General features: G+C 49.1%; 1 protein-coding gene across 7 annotated transcripts in view; it reads right to left on the minus strand.

Annotated features, from left to right (window-relative positions):
* Positions 1–575: 575 nt before the first annotated feature.
* ASCC1 (activating signal cointegrator 1 complex subunit 1) overlaps positions 576–20829 on the minus strand; it is a 131087-nt gene continuing 110833 nt past the window's right edge. For 6 of the 7 annotated variants that reach the window (XM_063637210.1, XM_063637212.1, XM_063637213.1 and 3 more), the window contains one exon: positions 576–1992. In XM_063637210.1, coding sequence (XP_063493280.1) covers positions 1876–1992 — 117 coding nt within the window. In that variant the 3' untranslated portion in view covers positions 576–1875. Of the gene's footprint in view, positions 1993–13268; positions 13402–20829 lie in introns of those variants that run through there. The other variant, XM_063637211.1, reaches the window with a different exon arrangement.

Genomic DNA, 20829 nt, shown 5'->3' on the forward strand with positions numbered 1-20829 from the left:
TCCCTGGAGCACTCATTCCCAAGTGCCATCTAAGAACAATCTGAGGTGAGGTAAAATCTCAATTTGTATAGAAAATGAAAATCCGTAGAAAGAGGAGGCCTTCTGGGAAAAAAATCAACCTTGCGGCCGGGCGCGGTGGCTCATGCCTGCAATCCCAGCACTTTGGGAGGCCGAGATGGGCGGATCACGAGGTCAGGAGATCGAGACCATCCTGACTAACAAGGTGAAACCCCATCTCTACTAAAAATACAAAAAAAAAAAAAAAAATTAGCCGGGTGCGGTGGCGGGCGCCTGTAGTCCCAGCTACTCGGGAGGCTGAGGCAGGAGAATGGTGTGAACCCGGGAGGCGGAGCTTGCAGTGAGCAAAGATCGTGCCACCGCACTCCAGCCTGGGAGACAGAGCGAGACTCTGTCTCAAAAAAAAAAAAAAAAAAAAAAATCAACCTTGCAGGTACTAATACGTAATTCCTCGATGAATGATCCAGCTATGCTGGTAAATGAGGGCAACATTGTATCCCAACATAGGAAGGGGTCAAATTCAAACTATGTGAACTATGTGATCATACTAACAGAAACACCATTAAACATTTTATTCACAAGTGATTTGTGCAGTCCCAATAATAAATCTCAGTGTTAGACACAGTCCTCACAATGTAGCAACTTAACACAGAGTTCAGAAGCACACTTAGAGAATATAAAGAGAGAAAGAATCAAGGGAAGAATAAGGAAGGAGAAGAAGGAGAGGACATGGAGGGAGGAAGAATGTGAGGAGGCAGGGGTGGGAGGCTGGGGCTCCCCAGCATTCCCGCCTCCCTCTGCTGGTCCGTGGTGAGGGAGGAGTGAGGGCCTCCTGTGGCTGACATTCTTTCAGGGAACTCTGCACAGTCCTGCTGATATCATCAGTTTCTTTTGCTGCTGCCTTGAAAAGTAAACAAAAAAGGGCTACAACACTGCAACTCCATCAGGGGCATGGGAAGATGAGGGTGGGGATGGGGTGAAGGAACAGGAATCCAACAAATATTGAGAGGACAAACTTTGGTAGGAAAATGACAGACCAAGCAAAGTAAAAGGCAAGAAACTTTAATAGTTACTTTGCTAAAGATAAAACTCCGGGTGATAAAGGAATTAAAGGCAGAGTCTCAAAGAGATATTTGCACACCCGTGTCTGTATTAGCACTACTCCCAATAGTCAAGAGGAAGCAAGCCAAGTGTTCACTGATGGAGGAACAGAGTGTGGTATACACATGTAACGGAACATTCCATTATATGTATAATACAGGAAGGAAATCCTGTCACCTGACACAACATGGATGAACCTTGAGGACATTATGCTAAGTGAAATAAACCAGTCACAAAACACAAGTCACTGTATGATTCCACTTATATGAGATAGTGAGAATAGTCAAAACCAGAGAGACAGAAAGCAGAATGGTGGCTGTGGGGGCTGGGAGGAGTGGGAATTACTGTTTAATGGGTACAGTTTCTGTTTTACAAGCTGAGAAGCCTATGGAGATGGACGGCGGTGACGGCCACACAGCATTATGAATGTATTAACAGTTAACGTTACTGAACTGTGCACTTAAAAATGGTGAAGACAGTATGTTTTATGAGTATTTTACGACAATTTAAAAATTAAAAGAAAAAAACCAGAACACACTAAGGGTTATAGGCACAAATTCTCCTTATGCCCACCACCATCTCAGCTGGTAGTTTGATGGCTGTAGACACCATTAGAGGCAATGGTGAATCCATGGGGAACCACCCAGGAAAGTCACCATCCAAATGTCCACATCCCTGCTTGGCAATTAAAACGAAGACACTTTTCTTCAGCACCTGGTGAAGATGTTTAGTTTCTAGTGCTTTCCAAGATCCACCTCAGGAGAAGTCAATCTGTCCACAGGAAGCGTAGTTTCCAAAGCTGTCTACAGTGAACCTCTGAGAGATGTGAATTGAATTCAGCTTTAGAGAGCCAAAGTAGAAGTTCTCAAACAACTGAAAAGGAAGAATAAAAACCCAGAATGAATATTTAAAGTATAGATGAAAATATTAAACATCAGATTCTCTTATAAAAAGACCAAACCACAACAATCCCAACAAACCTCTCATGCTTTTTCTTTTCAGTGTTTACTCTGAATAATGATCCAGGAGAGGAGGGATGGGGGTGGAAGTGAGAAAAGAACAGCCAGCTCTTCTCTCTGATTAATTCTAAAGTCTCCCCGACAAATGCACCAGAGAAAGAGGTTCTGAAAAGTCAAATCCGAAATTCATCTACTGACCAGATATGACCAAGAACTTACAGCAAACGCCCCGTGGCCACACCCTGACACAGAGTCTGACCAGGCTGCTTCTGACTTCCAGTGACTGACCATGCAGGGATCTCTGCTTTGTTGCACCAGGGTTAAATGTGACATAACAGATGTCTAATCAATGCCATTTGTTAGGAGCGCTGACTAAAATAAATAGAAGATAAGGCTCCTGACTCACAAGTGATTCAGACAAACCACTGAGGGACACAGAGCATGCACACACACACAGAACAACCCAAGGGACACTTCTACTTGCCAGCAGAACAAGTACAAGTGATTACATATCAAATACCTTTATTAGACTTGGATTCAAGCCAGCGACCTAAAATAAATACTTTTTACTATGATCCTGTACTTCATAAAAGCTTTCAAGTGTGTCAGGGTGAGGGATGAACCATACATACTCCAAGAGGGACTGGACTTTGTGATTACCACATTTATAAGGCAGGACCCAAAATGACATCAGAATTCATCCCAGGAAAACGCAGCCATACTGCCTGAATAAGAAGCGGCAAAGAGTAAAGAGCGTACCTTCCTCTGTTAGGATGTAAGAATTGCTCTTTCTTTTTTTTTTTTTTTTTTTTTTTTTTTTTATTAATTTTTTTTGCATACAAAAACAATAAACATTTTCTAAAAATACATACAAACAAAAAGATGCGTATCAAACATATTAGGAAGGTTGCACATGGGAAGTCGGGGAATAGAAATGGGGGTGGGAGTTAAAATAAATGAGAGAGGGACTTTATATGGATCAGTGATAATAACTCAATCCTCTATTTGACAAAGAAGAGGGAGAAGGAAGAGGAAGAAAAAGAAAGTGGGATAAAGGATCAGAAAGGGAGGAAAATAGAAAAAATTAGAGTATGACTCCAGGGTAGACCTGTTTTGTTGTCATTGAGTTGGTTGGTTGGTTTGTCTGTTGTATTCTTCATGTTTCGCCAAGTTGGCCAGACTGGTCTCGAACTCCTAGTCCGAAGTGATCAACCCGCCTCGCCCCCTAGAGTGCCGGGACCACAGGCGTGAGCCACCACGTCCAGCCCCCACATTGCTTCTGGCCTCCGTGGTAGACCTCCCAGACGGAGCGGCCAGGCAGAGGAGCTCCTCACTTCTACCCAGACACGGGGCGGCCGGGCAGAGGGGCTCCTCACTTCCCAGACGGGGCGGCCAGGCAGAGACGCTCCTCACTTCTTCCCAGACGATAGGTGGCCGGGCAGAGGCGCTCCTCACTTCCCAGACGATGGGTGGCCGGGCAGAGGCGCTCCTCATCTCCCAGACGATGGGTGTCCGGGCAGAGGCACTCCTCACTTCCCAGATGGGGCAGCCGGGCAGAGGCGCTCCTCACTTTCCAGACGATGGGTGGCCGGGCAGAGGCGCTCCTCACCTCCCAGACGATGGGTGGCCTGGCAGAGGCGCTCCTCACCTCCCAGACGATGGGTGGCCGGGCAGAGGCGCTCCTCACCTCCCAGACGGGGCGGCCGGGCAGAGGCGCTCCTCACTTCTTCCCGGACGGGGCGGCCGGGCAGAGGCGCTCCTCACTTCTTCCCGGACGGGGCGGCCGGGCAGAGGCGCTCCTCACTTCCCAGACGGTGGGTGGCCGGGCAGAGGCGCTCCTCACTTCCCAGACGATGGGTGGCTGTGCAGAGGCGCTCCTCACTTCTTCCCGGATGGGGCGCCCGGGCAGAGGCGCTCCTCATTTCTTCCCGGACGGGGCGGCCGGGCAGAGGCGCTCCTCACTTCCCAGACGGGGCAGCCGGGCAGAGGCGCTCCTCACTTCTTCCCGGACGGGGCGGCCGGGCAGAGGCGCTCCTCACTTCCCAGACGGGGCGGCCGGGCAGAGGCGCTCCTCACTTCTTCCCGGACGGGGCGGCCGGGCAGAGGCGCTCCTCACTTCTTCCCGGACGGGGCGGCCGGGCAGAGGCGCTCCTCACTTCTTCCCGGACGGGGCGGCCGGGCAGAGGCGCTCCTCACTTCTTCCCGGACGGGGCGGCCGGGCAGAGGCGCTCCTCACTTCTTCCCGGACGGGGCGGCCGGGCAGAGGCGCTCCTCACTTCTTCCTGGACGGGGCGGCCGGGCAGAGGCGCTCCTCACTTCTTCCCGGACGGGGCGGCCGGGCAGAGGCGCTGCTCACTTCCCAGACGGGGCGGCCGGGCAGAGGCGCTCCTCACTTCTTCCCGGACGGGGCGGCCGGGCAGAGGCGCTCCTCACTTCTTCCCGGACGGGGCGGCCGGGCAGAGGCGCTCCTCACTTCTTCCCGGACGGGGCGGCCGGGCAGAGGCGCTCCTCACTTCTTCCCGGACGGGGCGGCCGGGCAGAGGCGCTGCTCACTTCCCAGACGGGGCGGCCGGGTAGGGGCGCTCCTCACTTCCCAGACGGGGCGGCCGGGCAGAGGCGCTCCTCACTTCCCAGACGGGGCGGCCGGGCAGAGGCGCTCCTCACTTCCCAGACGGTGGGTGGCCGGGCAGAGGCGTTCCTCACTTCCCAGACGATGGGTGACCGGGCAGAGGCGCTCCTCACTTCTTCCCGGACGGGGCGGCCGGGCAGAGGCGCTCCTCACTTCTTCCCGGACGGGGCGGCCGGGCAGAGGCGCTCCTCACTTCTTCCCGGACGGGGCGCCCGGGCAGAGGCGCTCCTCACTTCTTCCCGGACGGGGCGGCCGGGCAGAGGCGCTCCTCACTTCTTCCCGGACGGGGGCGGCCGGGCAGAGGCGCTCCTCACTTCTTCCCGGACAGGGCGGCCGGGCAGAGGCGCTCCTCACTTCTTCCCGGATGGGGCGGCCGGGCAGAGGCGCTCCTCACTTCTTCCCGGGCGGGGCGGCCGGGCAGAGGCGCTCCTCACTTCTTCCCGGGCGGGGCGGCCGGGCAGAGGCGCTCCTCACTTCTTCCCGGACGGGGCGGCCGGGCGGAGGCGCTCCTCACTTCCCAGACGATGGGTGGCCGGGCAGAGGTGCTCCTCACTTCCCAGACGGTGGGTGGCCGGGCAGAGGCGCTCCTCACTTCCCAGACGGTGGGTGGCCGGGCAGAGGCGCTCCTCACTTCCCAGACGGTGGGTGGCCGGGCAGAGGGGCTCCTCACTTCCCAGACGGTGGGTGGCCGGGCAGAGGGGCTCCTCACTTCCCAGACGGTGGGTGGCCGGGCAGAGGCGCTCCTCACTTCCCAGACGGTGGGTGGCCGGGCAGAGGGGCTCCTCACTTCCCAGACGGTGGGTGGCCGGGCAGAGGCGCTCCTCACTTCCCAGACGGTGGGTGGCCGGGCAGAGGCGCTCCTCACTTCCCAGACGGTGGGTGGCCGGGCAGAGGCGCTCCTCACTTCCCAGACGGTGGGTGGCCGGGCAGAGGCGCTCCTCACTTCCCAGACGGTGGGTGGCCGGGCAGAGGCGCTCCTCTCTTCCCAGACGGTGGGTGGCCGGGCAGAGGCGCTCCTCACTTCCCAGACGGGGCGGCCGGGCAGAGGCACTGCTCACTTCCCAGACGGGGCGGCCGGGTAGAGGCGCTCCTCACTTCCCAGACGGGGCGGCCGGGCAGAGGCGCTCCTCACTTCTTCCCGGACGGGGCGGCCGGGCAGAGGCGCTCCTCACTTCTTCCCGGACGGGGGCGGCCGGGCAGAGGCGCTCCTCACTTCTTCCCGGATGGGGCGGCCGGGCAGAGGCGCTCCTCACTTCTTCCCGGGCGGGGCGGCCGGGCAGAGGCGCTCCTCACTTCTTCCCGGGCGGGGCAGCCGGGCAGAGGCGCTCCTCACTTCTTCCCGGACGGGGCGGCCGGGCGGAGGCGCTCCTCACTTCCCAGACGATGGGTGGCCGGGCAGAGGCGCTCCTCACTTCCCAGACGGTAGGTGGCCGGGCAGAGGCGCTCCTCACTTCCCAGACGGTGGGTGGCCGGGCAGAGGCGCTCCTCACTTCCCAGACGGTGGGTGGCCGGGCAGAGGGGCTCCTCACTTCCCAGACGGTGGGTGGCCGGGCAGAGGCGCTCCTCACTTCCCAGACGGTGGGTGGCCGGGCAGAGGGGCTCCTCACTTCCCAGACGGTGGGTGGCCGGGCAGAGGCGCTCCTCACTTCCCAGACGGTGGGTGGCCGGGCAGAGGCGCTCCTCACTTCCCAGACGGTGGGTGGCCGGGCAGAGGCGCTCCTCACTTCCCAGACGGTGGGTGGCCGGGCAGAGGCGCTCCTCACTTCCCAGACGGGGCGGCCGGGCAGAGGCACTGCTCACTTCCCAGACGGGGCGGCCGGGTAGAGGCGCTCCTCACTTCCCAGACGGGGCGGCCGGTCAGAGGCGCTCCTCACTTCCCAGACGGTGGGTGGCCGGGCAGAGGCGCTCCTCACTTCTTCCCGGACGGGGACGGCCGGGCAGAGGCGCTCCTCACTTCTTCCCGGACGGGGCGGCCGGGCAGAGGCGCTCCTCACTTCTTCCCGGACGGGGCGGCCGGGCAGAGGCGCTCCTCACTTCTTCCCGGACGGGGCGGCCGGGCAGAGGCGCTCCTCACTTCTTCCCGGGCGGGGCGGCCGGGCAGAGGCGCTCCTCACTTCTTCCCGGGCGGGGCGGCCGGGCAGAGGCGCTCCTCACTTCTTCCCGGGCGGGGCGGCCGGGCAGAGGCGCTCCTCACTTCCCAGACGATGGGTGGCCGGGCAGAGGCGCTCCTCACTTTCCAGACGGTGGGTGGCCGGGCAGAGGCGCTCCTCACTTCCCAGACGGTGGGTGGCCGGGCAGAGGCGCTCCTCACTTCCCAGACGGTGGGTGGCCGGGCAGAGGGGCTCCTCACTTCCCAGACGGTGGGTGGCCGGGCAGAGGCGCTCCTCACTTCCCAGACGGTGGGTGGCCGGGCAGAGGGGCTCCTCACTTCCCAGACGGTGGGTGGCCGGGCAGAGGCGCTCCTCACTTCCCAGACGGTGGGTGGCCGGGCAGAGGGGCTCCTCACTTCCCAGACGGTGGGTGGCCGGGCAGAGGCGCTCCTCACTTCCCAGACGGTGGGTGGCCGGGCAGAGGCGCTCCTCACTTCCCAGACGGTGGGTGGCCGGGCAGAGGCGCTCCTCACTTCCCAGACGGTGAGTGGCCGGGCAGAGGCGCTCCTCACTTCCCAGACGGGGCGGCCGGGCAGAGGCGCTCCTCACTTCCCAGACGGGGCGGCCGGGCAGAGGCGCTCCTCACCTCCCAGACGGGGCGGCCGGGCAGAGGTGCTCCCCACCTTCCAGACGGGGCGGCGGCCGGGCAGGGGCTGCAATCCCAGCACCCTGGCAGGCCAAGGCAGGCGGCCGGGGGGTAGAGGCTGCCGCGAGGCCAGACCACGCCACCGCACTCCAGCCCGGGCAACACCGAGCACTGGGTGAGCGAGACTCCGTCTGTAGTCCCAGTACCTCGGGAGGCTGAGGCGGGCAGAGCACTCGGCGTCAGGAGCTGGCGACCAGCGTGGCCAAGATGGCGAACGCGTGCCTGCATCCAAAGGAGAAAAGGCAGGCAGCGGTGGCGGGCGCCGGTAGTCCCAGGCAGTCCGTGGCGCGGGCAGCAGCAAGCCGAGTAGATTGTAGCCTGGGCCAGAGAGGGAAAGAAAGAAAGAAAGAAAGAAAGAAGGAAAGAAAGAAGGAAGGAAGGAAGGAAGGAAGGAAGGAAGGAAGGAAGGAAGGAAGGAAGGAAGGAAGGAAGGAAGGAGAGAGACGGAGTCTTGCTCTGTCCCCCAGGCTCAAGAATTGCTCTTTCTTAAAATGTCAGTACAATCCCAAGAAAGCCTTGGTTGTTTTTTAGAGATAGGGTCTCTCGCTTTGTTGCCCAGGCTGGAGTGCCTTGGATTGCAGTAGTGCCATCATGGCCTCAACTCCTAAACTCGGGCAATCCTCCCATCTCAGCCTCCCAAAGCACAGAGATTACAGGCATTAGCCACCATACCTGGCCCCAAGAAAGGCTTGTGACACATGTCCCCAACAATGCTTGAGGGGACCTTTGCACATGGACAAGTGACTGTCTTTTCACTTATTTTTATACAACCTCCACACACATGGACCTTGGCCACCAATGCTTTTCCTCTTCCTGCAATTAATGGCCTAGCAAAATGCCTGAGGGTTCATTAAAGGCTAACTTTATAAAGCCCAGTAAATATTGATTCTTCAACATGACATCAACTTGACCCCAAAGATCTATTTAGAGGTTGTGTGCTGCATTGTCCTGTGTTTCAGAAAGGTGATCGGCTCCTGCCTGCATTAATTTACACAATTAACTTCTCTTCCTGGCTTTGGCAGCCTGCTTAAACCATATCCACCCTTTTATGCAAAGAAATTCAGCCTGAAATGGTTTTCTGCTAATCCTTTTGCTGAACATTAATTTGAAGTGAAAGACACGTCACTAAGACTGACAGATTTATAGCTCTGCAAACTGAAGCCTTCTAGGTACAGAAAAGCTATAACCAAAGAGGCAATAAAAGACAAAACAAAAGAAAATTAAAAGGAAACTCGTAATACTTTCAACAAGTTACTTTTTAAGGATTGGCAGCCTGTGAGTTCTCTACCTTCTTCTCTTTGTGCCCATGTTTTCAAGTAGTGGGGAGGCCACAGTGAGGAGCTGCAAGTAACCGACCCATGACTTCACTTCACCTTATGCAGATGGCCTATAGACAGCATGAATCTGCCAGGGATATTCTCCTACTCCAGGTTTAAGGAAACAGCAAATGTAGCAATCATGAAGTTAGCTGGGATGTGACTGCAATGCAGTAACAGAAAAATTGAGAGAGATAACTAAACATAAATTCTCACATCCACTAAGGCAAGAGCAGGCTGTGGAAAGAATGTTGGATTCTAAACATATGCCCGGACATGTAAGCTGTGTGACTGTGGACAGAAGACACCACCCACTGTACCAACCACAACAGGGGCAAAAGATCATAATGGGCAAAGACCTCATAAGAGCAAGTACAAGGCCAGGCGCAGTGGCTCGTGCCTGTAATCCCAGCACTTTGAGAGGCTGAGGCAGCCAGATCACCTGAGGTTGGGGGTTCGAGACCAGCCTGACCTACATGGAGAAACCCCGTCTCTACTAAAAATACAAAATTAGCCGGGCGTGGTAGCGCATGCCTGTAATCGCAGCTACCCGGGAGACTGAGGGAGGAGAATCGCTTGAACCTGGGAGGCGGAGGTTGTGGTGAGCCGAGATTGCACCACTGCATTTCAGCCTGGGCAACAAGAGAAACTCTGTCTCAAACAAATAAATAAACCAAAAAAAAAAGGCAAGTACAAGTACCTTGTGTGCTCACTGAGCAGGGTTTAAAAAAAATAAAAAATACCTTGTAAACTGTAAAGTGCTATGGAAAATTAGTATTTCCGTAGCAATATGGTATTTCCGTATGGTATTTCTTATGATGTTTTCAAATATCTCTCTGCCATCATTACCCTTGTATTTATTTTACCTTTGTAAGTCACTATGTTCTTTCATACCTTTTGATAATATCACAACAAACGGATTTCTCATCTAGACGTCCCTAGTGCCAGTGCCAATCTTCATGTCACCCTTCCTGCCTCTGTTCTTGTCCTCTGTGTTTATGATTTAGTAACAGATAATTTACTAGCAATTTTTCAGTTATCTTACTGCTTAGTTAATGTTATATCTTTTTTTTTTTTTTTTTAGACGGACTCTCTCTCTGTCACCCAGGCTGGAGTGCAGTGGCGCGATCTCAGCTCACCACAACCTCTGCCTCCCGGGTTCAAGCTATTCTCCTCCCTCAGCCTCCTGAGTAGCTGGGATTACAGGCATACACCACCACACCCAGATAATTTCTGTATTTTTCAGTAGAGACGGGGTTTCTCCATGTTGGCCAGGCTGGTCTTGAACTCCTGACCTCAGGTGATCCGCCTGCCTTGGCCTCTCAAAGTGCTGGGATTACAGGCATGAGCCACCATGCCCAGCTTGTTATATCTTTATTCTTTGTTTTTTTCCTTTTTATTTATTTTCTTAATAGAGACAGGGTCTTGCTAGGTTGCCCAAGCTGATCTTGAACTCCTAGGCTCAAGTGATCCTTCTGCCTCGGCCGCCCAAAGTGCTGGGATTATAGGCATGAGACACCGTGTCCCGCCAACGTATCTTTATTCTTAAGTCTTTTAGTTCTATCAATTATTTCTAATGACTCACTAAAATATAAGCCCTACAGAGGAAGAAGCTGAATCCTACTGTACTGTAACATTATCTAGTAGACTGCATCTGATCGATAAATATCTGCTGGACAAAATGACAATGAAAACTAATGCTGTAGATGTCCATGTACATCCCCAAGTCTGGAAAGAGAAAACTATGACATCCAGTAGACTGGATTTAAAGGTCTAATGCATAGGTTCCCACCAAGGAATTTCTGAACAGGACTTGCCAAATAATATTACTTCAAATCAAGGGGGCGGGGGACATTTCTACATGTTTCTTATTTGTGAAAACCTGGATCTCTTTCTTAGCTTCAGTTTCTGATCTGGAATATTGCTGAGCACCTGATGTTATGCATTTTCATGCAAAGAGGCACATGAAAGTAGTTCTGTCTCCCAAGTGCTTACCATCTCGTTAGGGAGAGTGCATATCAGAAGAGGGAAATGCTGACGACCTGGGTGTGTCCATCTTATGAAAAGTCACTGAGTCCTTTACTCTGTGATCTGTGTAGCTTTCTGTATGTATGTTCTACTTTAATGAAAAAAGCTTACCTAAAATAATATAGGCAGTAAAGCTTAAGCGTGTGAGATGAGAGGTACAGGCCATCAATAAACGCAGCAGGAGGTAAGGAAACAAGGGATGCTGAGGGCTGCGGACCTAGGAAAGCCATCTGGAGGAGACCAGACCTGAGCTGGGCCTTGTGGCAGGTATAGGGCGTAACACAGAGGAGGGAGGGCAGCATGAAGGCAGAAATGGGCATGGTGGGCTGGGCCAGGCAAACAGTTTAGATGTTTGGAAGGTTCCTAGAGTGAAGTAGTGAGAAAGACAGAAGGAAGGAGAATCAGATTAAGGGTGTCCAGGGGACCTGAGGCTCAAGTTCACAAGTTATACTTCATCCTACACAGTGGGGAACCACTGATGGCTTTAGGGTAGGTTGGTGGCCCAAGATGAAAACCATGTTTTAGGGAGATTAACCTGGGTATGATGTGTTGTGCTGACTGGAGAAGGGACCAAGAGAAAGAAAAAAAAGGAGACCATGGTAGTAGTTCAGTCATGAGGGTGATGTTGAGTGTCTCAACTACAAACAGGCAGTGGGCTTGGAAAGACTGGAGCAGATGTGAATGAATGAATGAAGCCATGAATGAAACTATGAATGAAACACAGACCAGAGCTAAATGATGAGAACTTACGAACACAAAGAAGGAAACAACAGACACTGGGGCCTCCTTGAGGGTGGAGGGTGGGAGGAGGGAGAGGAGCAGAAAAGGTAACTACTGGGTACTGAGCTTAATACCTGAGTGATGTAATAATCTGTACAACAAACCCCTGTGACACATGTTTACCTGTGTAACAAACGTTCACGTGTACCCCCAAACCTAAAATAAAAATTACAGAAGAAACACAGAAACGCCTTGGTGACTTTCTGGATGAGAAGGAGATGGAAAAATCAGTGATGATGGGTCCAATGGGCATATATGAGGCTGCCATTGACAGTAATAGAACATTTTTGAGAGGGAGCTACTTCATGGGGAAAACAACAAGTTCAGGTGTGTTTACACACTCACATCTGTATCACACCCACTAGCTCTCTACGTCCCAAGCCCTTCTCGATTCTAGGATTTTCCTGACAGGCTCTGAGAATATCCATCAGAGACACCTGTAGCACAGTTAAGTGGAAATAAATCACCACAAAAGGCTTTATGAGCATCCCTCCTTTTATTGAGTTGTAGTTCTTTTTATATTAGGGAAATGAACCCTTTTTGTCTATGTAACAAGTTGCAAATACATATATTTCCTCTAGTTTGTCACTTGTCTTTTGATTCTGCTTACAATGGTATTTACCATGTCAACTTTAATTTTTATGAACTCACAATTATCATAACAGGAGATTTTAAAAACAAAGTTACCTAATGCCAATAATTATATATTAAAAGATTGGCCGGGTGTGGTGGCTCACACCTGTAATCCCAACACTTTGGGAGGCCAAGGCAGGCAGATCATCTGAGGTCAGGAGCTCAAGACTAGCCTGGCCAACATGGTGAAACCCCATCTCTACTAAAAATACAAAAATTAGCCGGGCATGGTGGCGGTCGCCTGTAATCCCAGCTACTTGGGAGGCTGAGGCAAGAGAATCACTTGAACCTGGGAGGCAGAGGTTGCAGTGAGCGGAGATTGCATCATTGCACTCCAGCCTGGGCAACAAGGCAAAGCTCTTTCTCAAAACAAAACAAAAAAAGATCAAAGTGAACCAGAAATATGTAGGTATTGACAACAACACTAATAAAGATGACAACAGCCAACATTTATTAAGTAAACACACGTGCCAGGAATTATCTCATTGCATCCTCACAACCCCAGGAAATAGATCCTATGATTTTTTTTTTTTTTTTTTTTTTTTTTTTTTTTGAGACAGAGTCTTGCTTTGTCGCCCAGGCTGGAGTGCAGTGGCGTGATCTCGGCTCACTGCAAGCTCTGCCTCCTGGGTTCATGCCATTCTCCTGCCTCAGCCTCCTGAGTAGCTGGGACTACAGGCGCCTGCCACTACACCCGGCTAATTTTTTGTATTTTTAGTAGAGACAGGGTTTCACCGTGTTAGCCAGGATGGTCTCGATCTCCTGACTTAGTGATCCGCCCGCCTCGGCCTCTCAAAGTGCTGGGATTACAGGCGTGAGCCACTACGCCCGGCCAATAGATCCTATGATTAATGCCCATTTACAGTTGAGCCTTAGGCTTAGATGGCTTAAGTAATTTGCCTAAAGACACACACGAAGTTGATGGTGTTCAGGACTTCTCAAAATATGGCACCTTGGCATTTGAGCAAACAGCAGAAGCAGGAAAGTCTCTCTCACCTTCCACAGCCCCTCTTCCCTGAAGCAGATGATAAAACCTATGAAGGCCGTCCTGTGACCTCCTGCTCTTCTCCCCTGAAGCAGGTCATAAGACCCTCATTCGACAGGTACCCTCCCTTTACGCAAAGGAAAGGAATATCCTTATCTGTGAAGACATAGGGCATAGAGAAGAATCGGAACAAACAGGCCTTGCTAAACCTCCCCTCAGTTTATTACCATTAGACCACACCCTTTGTCCTCTAACCATACTTCTCCATGACAGTCAAACTTACTTATAAAAATCAAACCTACTTATAAAACCTTTATCAAACCTACTTATAAAAATACACAAGTTATCTCTTCCTTTGGATCTTTATTTCTGAAGGCTCCCGTGTCATGTAAAGCTTGTATTAAATAAATTTGTATGTTTTTCTCTTATTAATCTGACTTTTGTTACAGGGGCCTCAGCCATGAACCTAGTGATGGGTGAGAGAAGAAATCTTTCCTCTCCTGCAAAATAAAGGTAAAAAACTGAGATTCACACCCAGACAGCCTCACTCTAGAGTCTGAGCCCGTTGATTCCTGTACTCTATTGCCCCTTAATGTGAGTGGCTCCCCTTGAAACACAGCCCTATTAGATAGCTAATGTGAGGTACGCTGACCCAAACAACTCCCAAAGACTGAAATGAACATGTTCTTTCACTTGCTGTTCCTATATTCACTGCCACTGCTTTTCCTGGACCTGGTTTAAGAATCGGATGGCTCTAGCTCAGCTGGAAGCATTTTAATTGAATTCTGGATGAAAATAAGCACGAGTCAACTAAAAGGCTATATTTAATTTGGTATTTGAATGGGGAAAGAAGAAAAAGCTTAAACTACAAGTTTAAAAAAAAGAAACTTGGTTGCTCTTTTGAACCTGAACTAAACATGAAGAACAAAGTGTTATATTGTTTAGAAAATAACAGACCTAACAGGAAAAATTTAAATTAAAAAAGAATCTAGTTAAGGTGTCTGAATCATGTTGAATTTTTTCTCCTCACTGTTGTTTTATAACAATTCCCTTGGGGATTTTGAAACCTAAACCATTTTTTTTCTGAAAACATTTTTCCCTGACATGCACACACATACAGCCCTGTTGTTATGGAAGTCAGTATTTTTTAAAACCTGCTATATAAAGGAACATAACAACGAACAGTACACAAAACTACAAATATTTAATGAGGAAATGGAAATAGGATTAAAACTGCCAATTGCTGTGATATAATTAGTAAATAATAAGTACTGACTTGGACGATTTAAGAAAATTTAAAACCACACCGGGCGCGGTGACTTATGACTTGACTTCAGAGGGATGGCTGGACTCCGGAGGAGAGACGGCTTGACTTCCGGGAAGAGCCGGCCAGAAACAGGCAGACTTTGGGGTAAGATTACCCGCCCATCCCGTCCCTTCTCCAGCTCCCATGTCTGCTGAGAGCCATTTCCATCACTTAATAAAATTCTCTGCCTTCAACATCCTTCAAGTGTCTGGGCAACCTCATTCTTCTTGTATGCCGGACAAGAGTTCAGGACCCACTGGGTGCAGGTACCCAGAAAAGGCTGTCACACTGGCCCTTTGCCCTCATTGGCAGAGGGCAGCCACCCCACATGATGAGGCAAGGGTACCACTGAGGTGATCACACGCTGCTGTCCACAGACAGCGGGACTAACAGAACATTCTAACATGCCCTCTGGGGCTTTGGGGATCGCTGGCACCCTCACCTAGACACTGCCAAGGGGCCCACACGGAGCCTGCTTCTGCCAGCACCCAAAATGGCCAGCCAGATCCCATACTCACTTGCTCACGTGCTCCCTCCCACAAGGGGTTGAGCACGGAGAGCCAAATAAATGGGGCACCCCCGTCACAAGTCTGACGAAGGGGTCAAGAAAAATCCTGCATCAATAATATCTTTAGAAAATTAAACAAACTTTTCCTATCACCAAGTAAAGAGAGAAATGTAGACCTTTGATGAAAGGTTTTTGGTCAAAATCAAGGTTTTCCGTGACAAAGAATGGCAAGATAAAATCCAACCATCCTGCTGTCCCCTGCTCACATGATCTGTGAAGCCTACCATTTTCAGTTTGTACATGTTTCTTTCCTACGGAGAACACAAAGGGAATTATTGATTTCTGGTAATGCTGTGGTATACACTGAAAGAAAACAAATAGCAAGATTTAAGGGCTCACTGTGGTTATTTTTCCTTGCATTCATTTCAAACCTTCTACTCCTTCCCCATTGCCCTGTGACACAGCCATCAAAGACCAGAAATAACTCCAAATGCAACAAGCCTGCCAAAATGAAACCGGCAATCTCAAACAGAGGTGGGGAAGAGGGTGGAGAGGGGCCTTCTCTTCTTATATCTGTGACCTCGGGCTACAGAACCGAATGAATGGCCAGTCCGCAACAGCACAGTGACAATCTGCTGGGGATCCCTGCTCACTTGGCTTCCCCAAATGAGGCTCGCTCTTTTCTTCAATCTTAGACAAAGCTGTGGTTATTCTCTTCCAAGATCCCTCTTTTAAGAAAATCTACTTCTTGTGCTGGTGGCCTCCGTGAACTATTTGCTGTCTCAATACTACTTGAATAAGAAGAAATTCAGTTTTGAAGTTAAAAATGAAAATTCAAAATATTCAAATCTTATGCTATTTATAATCATTCTTGACACACATGAGATTAACCAACCCTTAGAATATAATCTGGTGCAACTGAAAGTAACTACAGGGGGTTCAATTAATTCAAGTATTTAGAAGGATGTACTAGGTCATATTCCTAAGAAAGGATGTTATTGTTCTCATGTATGGCAATCAGACTTTTGAAACTCAAAGCAGAGTGAACAGGAATAGCAAATGCATGCTACTTTGAGGTTTTCCCAGTGTTTTTCTTCCATTGTCTGTTTTGCCAACTTCTATTTCTCACAATTATCCCGTTTATAGATAAAAGTAACAGTAATAACACTATTTTGTACTTAATAATAATGCTTAACCACCTACCTCTCTACGAGGGATGGTATGAGGATGAACAGAAGACAGGCTGACAAGTACTTTGAGCTCTTGGGGAAGGCACTCCCAGTATGAAGCCTTGCTGTGGTTAAATAACACCTTTCATCTAAGGATCTAAAAGTGTCTTACAAAGCCCAGCTCATTAACTCCAAAAAATTGTTATGATATAAACCAGAGCTGAGCATTATTATCCCCATTTATATAAGAAACAGGGACAAGCTAGGACCACTAATACTGTGAGAGAAATTTAAGAGTTCCTGGGATGAGGCCTAGGATACAGGCCAGTAGAAGGCCATGCTCACAAGGCAGTGTGTATGGGCCTCTCAATTCCAATAACAAATATGTACCAAAGAGTGCCAAGTGGGGAAGCAGGTCCATCCTTGGGCTGTGCATATACAACCAGATAGCGAAGAATGAGAAGCAAATGATGTGAAAAGCTATCATCACAGCCCTTGGAAGATCTCAATTGCAAAACATCAAAACAAATAATGGTATATTTCAGATGCACTCCTCATAAAAGAGGCATCTAGGTACAGGACTAGTATGACTTCAGGGAGCAAAGAGAAAGATACAAATACCAGACGAAAAATATAATTGATTTTGAAAAAAAAAAATCAAGGTTCTTCGTATGTCATGTTACTAATCTCACTCAGAATTAAGATCACTTTATTGGGAGTTAAGTCATCAAAAAGAGTTAAGTTCACAAATAAGTTTCCCCCTCCCAAAAAAATAAATTTTGTTTCAAAGTTATGTTTATTAAAATTCCTCAAACCTAAAAAAAAAAAAAATTCTGAGTTTCTGCCAAATACCATGCATTTGTCTTCTGGGCCACCTGTGAGATTACTTCTGAGGAGACCAAACGTGGGAGGTATGAAGAAGCAAGAAGGAAATGGAGATCCACCACATCCGGGGTCAAAAAAAACCTTCCATCTACTTTAAAAATACTCATATGGGCTGTGCCCAAGTGGATTCTTTCTAAACATCATCACAAAAGAATGGAATTGAGTCTGTTTACCCTAAGGTAAGTCATGCTCCTCTACACACAGACACACATACCTTCACCTAGGTACAAAAAATAGAAATTTCTTTTCTACTGAAGAAAGGGGACAAAAAGTTTCTTGGGGCAGACTAGACTTTAATGCTTTCCTATTGTGAAAATTAGTAATTCAAAATCTAAGCTGTTGGAATCGTAACATATTGTAAGGCTTAAGGGAATGTGATTATGTGAGTCACTTAAACTTGTATCTGTAACCTGGGCAGCTGTAACTGTTGTTTTTCTGATTATAGATTAGCCTTTTTCCTCACCTACACTGTTTTGTAAATTGTTGTAAATGAATAAACAGTGCCAGAGAAGATCCCTTCCCTTTTAACTGTTGTCTTCATTTTGATTAAACTTCCCTCTTACATTTCTCATACAAAGACTTAAAAGACTATCACATCATCTAGGATGGTATGTTAAAGACTTTCCTTTCTTTCTTTCTTTTTTTTTTTTTTTTTTTTGAAACAAGGTCTTACTCTGTCAGCCAGGCTGGAATGCAGTGGCGTGATCACAGCTCACTTCAGCCTCCACCTCCCAGGTGCAAACGATCCTCCCTCCTCAGTCTCCTGAGTAGCTGAGACTACAGGTGCATGCCACCATGCCTCGCTAATTTTTGCATTTTTTGTAAAGACAGGGTTTTTCCATGTTGCCCAGGCTGGTCTCAAACTCCTGGGCTCAAGTGATCCTCCTACCTCCGCCTCCCAAAGTGCTGGGGTTACAGGCATGAGCCACCACTCCAGGTCCTATACTTGTAAGTTGGAAAGGAAGTGAAAACAAGCCGTACAGAAAAGAAAACAAACTGTAATTAACTAAATTATAGTTCATAAACCAACCTTATACAGAAAATGTTATAATCCTACTAAATTTGTTTTCTGCCTATATAAGCAGGACCTTAACTTTTAACTTTAAGCACTGACCTCATTTCTCTGAAGTCCCTGTTTCCCAAATGGCCATTCTCAGCTTTTCACTTGAATAAACTTTTAAAAACTGAGTTCTGATCCTTTCCATTATTGCTGGTCGACATTATCAATGACTACACACCCACTCCCTCCCCCAATTTCTCCATCTTTAAACAGGGATGATCCTTTACAAAGATGTTCTGCAGTTAAAGATAAATTATAAGATGAAATTTTGAGCTCTGATTATTATTGTCACTCACTGACTATAATCTCTAATGCATCACTGCAGGAACCAAAATGCAGAGTATCCTTAAAAGAAAAAAGAAGGTTTATCAGGTACTCTGACAGCTTACAGGCTCTACAGTCATTATCTGGTCTCATAGGGCTGTAATATTTTTAAAGACCAAAATAGGAACATCTACTTCAGAATAAAAGACAATGAGGGCGGCAGGTAGTGACTATCCTAGAGTCATCTCCAAATACAGCTTAACTCTGCCCAAAATGCCACTTTTAATCTGAAACATCAGACTGCAGTGATCAGTGGTGTGAGAGCCAGTAATATTATAGTAGCTAATAATAGCCAATAAAAGAGAGGACATAATGTACTTCCAGAAGGCCTGGGGCACCTCAGATCCAAGAAGCAAGGTCAAGGGCAGTCTGTGGGAGAAGCAATTCTTATCAACATCATGGCCTCTGTGAGGGGAGCAGCAAAAAGGCTGTTAAGTCAGTAGAACAGCTGTGATTTTTCAACCCATCAGCAGGCCACTCCTGTTTTTGTCTCCATTAAAATAGTACCAAAAGGCTTGTGTGTCCCCAAAGCCCAAGTCCCCTCTCCACTGACTGAGATGGCATTCCTTGCACAGAATGGGAACAGGAACCTCCCTCACTCATCCTGCTCTCAAATCACCTGCCTGTCTTGCTGCAGTGAGCAAGACGAATGCTCAAATGAGCATTAGCCTGACCTAAGGATGTGCTGGCAGAAGGCAGACAAACAGAGCCAGGGAGGGAAGGCTTGAAAACTTCCTTCAAATAATCACTCAGGGATGCACTTTGGGAATTTGGCCTGAGGCTCACTGCTGATGTAAGGATTATCAAGTTTAAGACTGCTGGTAAGGCCAAATGACCTATTAGAGGGTGAATTAAAACTGCTATACACAAACAGGATGCCAGGCAGTTCTGCTGAGCACCTCAATATTCAAAATGCCAAGGGATTTCCCCTCTCTGCAGTCTTTCAATTTTGAAAAACAGCAAGAAAATAATATGAGTGGGGGTAGAAGGTAGAGGAGAAAAGAGACTATGCTGACCCGGCTGGCGAACTCACACCTAATCTCTGCCTAATCTCGGCACAGGCTAGCCATATCACGTTGCAGAATTAGCCTCAGAGATGAGAGGTGAAAGTTCAATTTGCTGCATAATTTCTTTCCAAGGAAGCCTTGCCACAGGGCATGGGTATTACTGCTTTAACTGACAAAACTGCCCCTGGGGCTGATGGCTAGCAGAGACTCTTCAAGCCTGTGACTAGCAACCCTAAGGGCAGGTGCCCTTTCAGAACTAATCTAGACGATGTTTCTGCAGATAAATTTTCTCCCTTAGAAAACAACCTCTTCTTAATGCTCTTATTTCTGGTGTGGTCACCTTCCCTCAGGTATTATTCATAATGGTCCCTCAAACAAATGCAACAGAAGATAAATGTTTGGTCTCCGTATTACACAGTAGAAAGGAAAAGCAAGTCAGCAGAAATGAATCCTTAGAGGGGAGTACACAGGGGACAGCAACAGGGACATCTCTTCCTGGCCCCTGGCTTTTGGGAGGCTCAGGACAAAGGGGCTGACTATTGTGCCAAGGCAACAGATTCAGGAGCAGCATGGAGGAAACCAGTCACCAGCCTCAGCCCATCTCCACTCCAACTTCTCCACCAACAAGGCAGCATCCAGAAGTTAAAGAGCAAATCAGGCCGGGCGCAGTGGCTCACACCTATAATCCTAGCACTTTGGGAGGCCGAGGTAGGTGGTTCATGAGGTAAGGAGTTCGAGACTAGCCTAACCAACATGGTGAAATCCCGTCTCTACTAAAAATACAAAAATCAGCTGGGCGTCGTGGCACGTGTCTGTAATCCCAGCTACTCAGGAGGCTGAGGCAGGAGAATCGCTTGAACCCAGGAGGCAGAGGTTGCAGTGAGCTGAGATCGCGCCACTGCACTCCAGTCTGGGCGATAGAGCAAGACTCCGTCTCAAAAAAAGCAAATCAGATGTCCCTAGGCAAGATCACACAATGCAAAGAGTACACATACATATAAATAACAGCTGTCCCAAATAATGGCTGGCCTTGGAATGGCTCCCTGGAAGAGGGGAGAGAGGCTGTCATATGTTATCACTAAGTTATTTTCAACTAAGTTACCTCATTAGATGGGAAGACATGAAATACTGCATCCTCTGTCAGAACCAAAGGAAACATGCCTTGAGTAGCATCACTGTAACTTTATAGACTACAACAAACTTTTCTATAATCTAATTCAGATGGCCCTCCTTCCCCTCTGCAAAGGTGTGGGCTAGATGTCAAATAAGCAAAATGCTTTGGAAGAGAGAGACAGGGTTATCATCTCCACGAATGTCACAGTCAT

The sequence above is a fragment of the Symphalangus syndactylus genome, chromosome 4, assembly GCF_028878055.3.
Source record: "Symphalangus syndactylus isolate Jambi chromosome 4, NHGRI_mSymSyn1-v2.1_pri, whole genome shotgun sequence".
Classification (NCBI taxonomy): Eukaryota; Metazoa; Chordata; class Mammalia; order Primates; family Hylobatidae; genus Symphalangus; species Symphalangus syndactylus.